This window comes from Centrocercus urophasianus, unplaced genomic scaffold, assembly GCF_019232065.1.
Source record: "Centrocercus urophasianus isolate 14NV4802_14NV808 unplaced genomic scaffold, USGS_Curo_1.0 seq_18, whole genome shotgun sequence".
In the NCBI taxonomy this organism is placed as follows: domain Eukaryota; kingdom Metazoa; phylum Chordata; class Aves; order Galliformes; family Phasianidae; genus Centrocercus; species Centrocercus urophasianus.
In genome coordinates, this window is record NW_024884733.1 from 14,169,468 (window position 1) to 14,175,326 (window position 5,859).

At 66.1% G+C, this 5,859-nt stretch overlaps 1 protein-coding gene across 1 annotated transcript; it reads left to right on the forward strand.

The window, feature by feature from the left end:
- Nucleotides 1-3,115: 3,115 nt before the first annotated feature.
- BARHL2 (BarH like homeobox 2) lies at nt 3,116-5,609 on the forward strand. Its single transcript, XM_042820000.1, has 3 exons — nt 3,116-3,686; nt 4,776-5,001; nt 5,297-5,609. Exons 1-3 carry the CDS (start codon nt 3,116-3,118, stop codon nt 5,607-5,609), a joined length of 1,110 nt encoding a protein of 369 aa, XP_042675934.1.
- The last annotated feature ends 250 nt before the right edge of the window (nt 5,610-5,859 follow it).

The window sequence follows — 5,859 nt, forward strand, 5'->3', positions numbered from 1 at the left end:
GTGGAATGCTCCTCGCAGCCACGGCCGCGGCCGGTCCCGTCCCGCCTGAGTGACAGCTTTGGTAATTATGTGGTTGTAGAGACCTCCCCGGCTGCTCTAACAACCTTGTCAGGCCCGGCCCGGACACGGCGAGCTGCGCTCCATGTGCTCGCTGCTCCCCGAGCGTCCCTGCTCGTGTCCTCCGCCGCATCGGGGAAGCAGCTGACAAAAGAAAAACGGTGGTGCAAAACACTGAGATTAATTTCTTGGAGCAGAAAGTGAACTTTCTTTGCCTTTTTTTTTCCCCCCCCCCCCCCCCCTCCCTTTCAGGAGGGAGGCAGCGCGGAGCCGCCCTGAATCTGCGGGCTGGGACGGGACGGGAGGGCCGCGCTGCTCCGCGCCGCTCCGCGCTGCCCGGGCCGTTTTGTTCGCACTCGGAAACATTCTGTAGCGCCTCTCGCAACGCCCCCAATTACTCCGAGGTACAATATATTTTCGCCTGGATTAGACGGCGAGTCTGTTGGCACAGTGTAAATGTCAAGCAGCAGCTTTTAATAAAGGGATGTTCAGACTGTTAAATTTCACAGTACAACGGGCTCTGTCCCCCCGGCCCCCTCCCTCGGCGCTGCGGATCTGTCACCGAGTCAATGCGACGGCGGTCCGATGGGGGTGGGGAGAACCCCTCGGGGCTGGGGCAGCTCCCGGAGGGGAGAAGGGCCCCGGCTCTCTGCCCTGCGCTCCTCGTCGGGGCGCGCAGCGCTGCCCGAAGGCCGTCGGGGCAGGGCCGCCCGCTGCAGCACCCCAGCCGGCACACGACAGCCACTCACTGCACCCGACATCCACAGGGCCATTGATTAACGCTCAAAGTGCCGCTCTAATTAGCTGCTGCTAATTAACGAGCGGGGGCCCGTCCGACTCCTCTGAGTGGCACCTTCGCTCATTGCTTTGATTCGGATATCGCTGATTTATTAGCGGGGGTGGGGAATGGGGAGCGCTCCTCTCCTTTGTCCACAGGCAGACGGGTGGGACGAGAAGGGAACGAGGGGGCACAACAGCCATCCCGCGGCCACCCCGGGCCTCAACAAGTCTGGCCGAACTCTGCTGCCCCTCCGCACTAGAGCCGGGCGGAGCAGGGCCTCCCGGAGCCCAAAGCCAGAGCAGGGCCTCGCCGCCCGCTCCCCGAGAATATTTGTGCACAATGGAGTTGAGGATTAAAAAATAAGAGGAGGGAAATGAAAGGTGTTCGCTCTTTGGGAACATGACTTTAAGCCCTAAATCCCGATGCCGGGACGGGAAGTGCATTGTGAATTACAGGATTATGTTAGTGTAACATATTACCTCGGATCCCTCATTCCCTCGGGGATAATTAGGACATACTTTTGGTAAATTGCAAACCAGGACAGCGGGATAAATACGGCCGCTGCAGGCTGCCTTTCTGCTGCAGGAACCTGCCCGCGCATTTGCAATTTTAAAATATTTTTCTTCCTTTCTTCTGATCTTTCGTTTCAATCTCCGTTTCACACCCTCCCATCCCCCCCATTTTTTTTCCCTTCCCTTTTTCTTTCCTCATTCGTTCACCGGCCCTCGGGGCAGACCCGCCGAGCCGCGACCCCCGCGCCGTCCCCGGCCCCGACCGGGCCGGGCAACGGACGGGGACCGCGGGGGAGGCCGCTGCCGCCGCCCAGCGGACACGGGCGGCCCTGCAGCCCCGTCGGGCCCTCAGCGCCGGGCGCAGGACTGACGGCATCGCCCCGGGGCCGTCGGGGAGCAGCGGTGGGGAACGAGCCTCGAGGGCGAGCTGCTTGCGAGGCGTCTCCTGCCGTCGGATAATTTCTCAGGAAGAGCGGGAGCCAGACCGCGAACAGCCTTGGCGCCCAGCGGGTGTGAGACCGGAGCTCACCGGGGAGCGCCGCGAGATGGGCGGGGATTACCGGTGCGGGGCCGGCAGGACGAAGTGGGAAAGCGAACGGCCCCTCATCCGCTCTGTCCTCCTGTGCCCCAGGGCTGCCGTCGGTGAGCAGCCGTGATCTTGGCGGCCGGGAGACGGTCTGCACCCGAACATTCTCCTATATCTTCGCGGTAGCCGAGCCTTCAGCACGCCTGGCTCGGCGTGGCCCCGTTCCCTGCTCCTCGGGGATGTTAGGGCCACATCTGAAGGGCTGGGGCAGGGCAGGTCCCGCTGCTTGGACAGGACGGGACCACGGGCACGGGAGTGTCAGCGGGGGTCCGGAAACGGCAATTCGGAGTAAAATGTAACTCTGACAACTCTGAATCATTCATTACCACCTTATAATTACTCTGCTAATTAGGTTGACACGGAACTTAATCAGGATTAATACGACGCCTTGTCACTGGCAGTTCCCATTACTCTGACATCTAACTAGGGAACGTCCCGCCGCCGCCAACGCGGGCTGCCGATGCCCCCCGGGGCTCGGCCCGCTCCAGCCTTCGGCGCGGCCTCGACGGCACCCGCAGCGCGTGCTCCCGCACTCCCCGGTCTCCGAATCCCGGCGGACCCTCTCTCCTCACGCTCCGCAGTTCCCTCCTCGCACCTCTCCCCTTCTTTTCTCCCTCCTTCTCTTAAGCTGTGCCTCTCATCCCCCGTCCCGCCGGTGCCCGGAACCCGACGGGGAGGCGCCGCGACGCCGGGGCCGAGCGCGGGGCGGAGGGGGACGGCGGGGCCGGGACCGACGGCGGCCGCCGCCGCCGCTCATTGGCTGCCTCCCGCGCGGCGTCAGCCCCCGCTCCGCGGGCCGCCAATGGGGGCGGGCGGCGGCGGCGAAAAAAGCCCGGGTTTATAATAACCCGTGGGGGTCGCGGCGGCGGCGGCCGTGACGTCACGGGGGGAGTCGCCGCCGCCGAGAGGAGCCGGCCGGCACGGGCGGGCGCGCCGCAGTGGCCGGAGTCCGCCCCGCTCCGCCGCGCCCGCGCCTCTCCCGCCGCACAACTTCCCGCAAACTTCGGCGGTTCGGCCCGACCCTGCCCGGCCCGGTGGCGATGCGGCGCCCGGCGGGGGCCCCGTGCTAAGTGCCCCCGTCCGCCGCCGACCCCGCAGGTGCGCGGAGCTCGGGGCAGCATTCCACCCCCCCCCGACGCGGGGCCCCCCGGGATGCGGGCGCGCCGCTAGCGGGCCGCCATGGAGGGGCCGAGCGGCTCCAGCTTCGGGATAGACACGATCCTGGCGGGCGGCGGCTCCGGCAGCCCCGGCGTCATGAACGGAGACTTTCGGCCGCACGGCGACGGCCGGCCCGCGGATTTCCGGAGCCAGGCCACGCCGTCCCCCTGCTCCGAGATCGATACCGTGGGGACGGCGCCGTCGTCGCCGGTATCGGTGAGCATGGAGCACCCCGAGCCGCGCCTGGCGGCCGCCGACAACCTCCCTCCGCCGCCACACCGCCTGCACCTCGGCCCGCACCCGCCGCCGCCCGGCCTGCAGCCGTCGCCCCCGCAGCCGCCGCCGCCCCAGCTGGGCTCGGCCGGCGCCGGCCCCCGGACTGCCACCTCCTCGTTTTTAATTAAGGACATTTTGGGCGACGGCAAACCGCTGGCGGCGTGCGCGCCTTATAGCACCAGCGTCCCCTCGCCCCATCACACCCCTAAGCAGGAGGGCGGCGCGGCCCCGGAGAGCTTCCGGCCGAAGCTGGAGCAGGAGGACAAGGCCAAGCTCGACAAGCGCGAGGACGCGCAGGGAGACATCAAATGCCACGGTGAGTGCGGGCGGTGCGGTGAGTGCGGGGCTGTGCGCGGCCGAACGCGGCGGGGCTGTGCGCTGCGCTGCTCGGTGCCATCCGCCGCGATCGGAAGGAGCCTGGTCTGCTCTCCCAGCGCTAGTCCTCCTCTTTATACGAATGTGGTTTTTTTTGTTGTTGTTGTTGTTTATTTTTATTTATTTTTATGTGTAGTTAAACTTGTTAGTTTTAAATGCTGATAGGCCGAGTGGTGGGGTCGCGTTTGGAGCCGAAATGCGTGCATTTGTAACGCAGATGAGCACAAATCAGTGCCCGGCTTTCTAGGAACGGAGCACATAACGGTTTTGGTTCGTTCGATATAAATGAAAGGAAGGAAAACAAACAAACAAACAAACCGAAATGGTGAAGCACTTCCTCCCGACCAGCATCAAATAAATAACTTTTAATTAAACGACCGGGCAAGCGGAGCGATGGGCAGGGGGAGTCCGGGGCTTTGTGCTTTTCTCGCAGGGCCAATTGTTCCCCTGCGCTTCTGGACGGAAGGTCAATTCTCCCGCTCCTTATTTCATTTTATTTAGGTTTTTGAGGGCGGATTTGGTGCTCCCGGGAAAGCCCCGGTCTGTGCCTGAGCGCGGCGATGTGCGCGGGGAAAGAGTACGGAGGGACTGTGTCCCGGGGACGGATCGCGCTGCGAACCGCCAGGGCCGGGCCACGTTGTTCTCCTTTCGCTCCGTTGCCGTTTTTTGCGGGGCTCAGGAGTACCGTGTGCCGCCCGTTTCGCTATTTCCGCGCTAGCGCCGAGCGCCCCGAGCAGCTGCACGGCCCGGCCCGGCTGTCTACGCGCCCCGCGCTCCCCAGTGGGGCAATTAGGGAGATTATGGTTCGTCCTGCGGGGAGGATCAAGGAGCGCTGCGGCCCCAGACAGCGTTCGGGCTGAGGGATCGATGTCCCGTCGTGGCGGACGGGGGAGAAGGCGAAAGAACAACGACAGCTCCGCGGGTGGCACATAGAGCGCGTTCCCGGGGAGAACGGGCTGGGCGCGGGGTTGGGGATGGGGCTGGAGCCGGAGCCGGGTCCCGCTCCTCACCGCGCCTCGATTCGCTGCAGGCACAAAGGAGGAGGGCGACCGGGAGATTTCGAGCAGCCGGGACAGCCCGCCGGTGCGGGCCAAGAAGCCGCGCAAAGCGCGCACCGCCTTCTCGGACCACCAGCTGAACCAGCTGGAGCGCAGCTTCGAGCGCCAGAAGTACCTGAGCGTGCAGGACCGCATGGACCTGGCCGCCGCGCTCAACCTCACCGACACGCAGGTGAAGACGTGGTACCAGAACCGCAGGTAAGCGGCCCCGACGGGGCGGCCGCGGGCCCGTCGCTGGAAGGGGGTGTGTGGGGGGGGCTCCGTGCGGTTGTCGCCGCTGCCGTAATTTTCTGTCTCATTACATACGGTTTCGGCCACCCTAATTCTGTCGGAAAACATTAATGTCACCGCGCCGGGCCGCCATGTTCATTAATTTGTGCGCCGCGCGTGTGCGTGTGTCCGTGTGCGGGGCCGTGCGGGGTTCGGGGGAAGGAAGGGCCCTGCCGTGCCCCCCGCGACCCCGCCCGCAGCCGCCCCTTTGCTCCCCCCCCAGGACCAAGTGGAAGCGGCAGACGGCGGTGGGACTGGAGCTGCTGGCCGAGGCCGGCAACTACTCGGCCCTGCAGAGGATGTTCCCCTCGCCCTATTTCTACCACCCCAGCCTGCTGGGCAGCATGGACAGCACCACGGCAGCCGCGGCGGCCGCGGCCATGTACAGCAGCATGTACCGGACTCCCCCTGCACCGCACCCTCAGCTCCAGCGGCCTCTGGTGCCGCGGGTGCTCATCCACGGGCTTGGGCCCGGCGGGCAGCCGGCTCTCAACCCGCTGGGCAGCCCCATGCCGGGCACCCCGCACCCGCGGTGAGACGGCACCGCGCTCCCCACCAGCCCTTCCCCTCCCCGTCCCCGACCGAGCCCCAGCACCGCGGAGAAGGCAGCGAGGGGGAAGCCCGGGGGCTCCGGGCAGCCGCCGGCAGAGCGGCGAGCGCTCAGAGTGGGGACTCTCGAACCGCGCGGCCGCGAAGCGCAGCCCGTAAGTGGAACGAGCGCACGTGGGGGGCAGAGCCCCCGCCTCCGGGACTCGGAGTGCGGGCAGCGGGCGGGGGGCGGAGGGA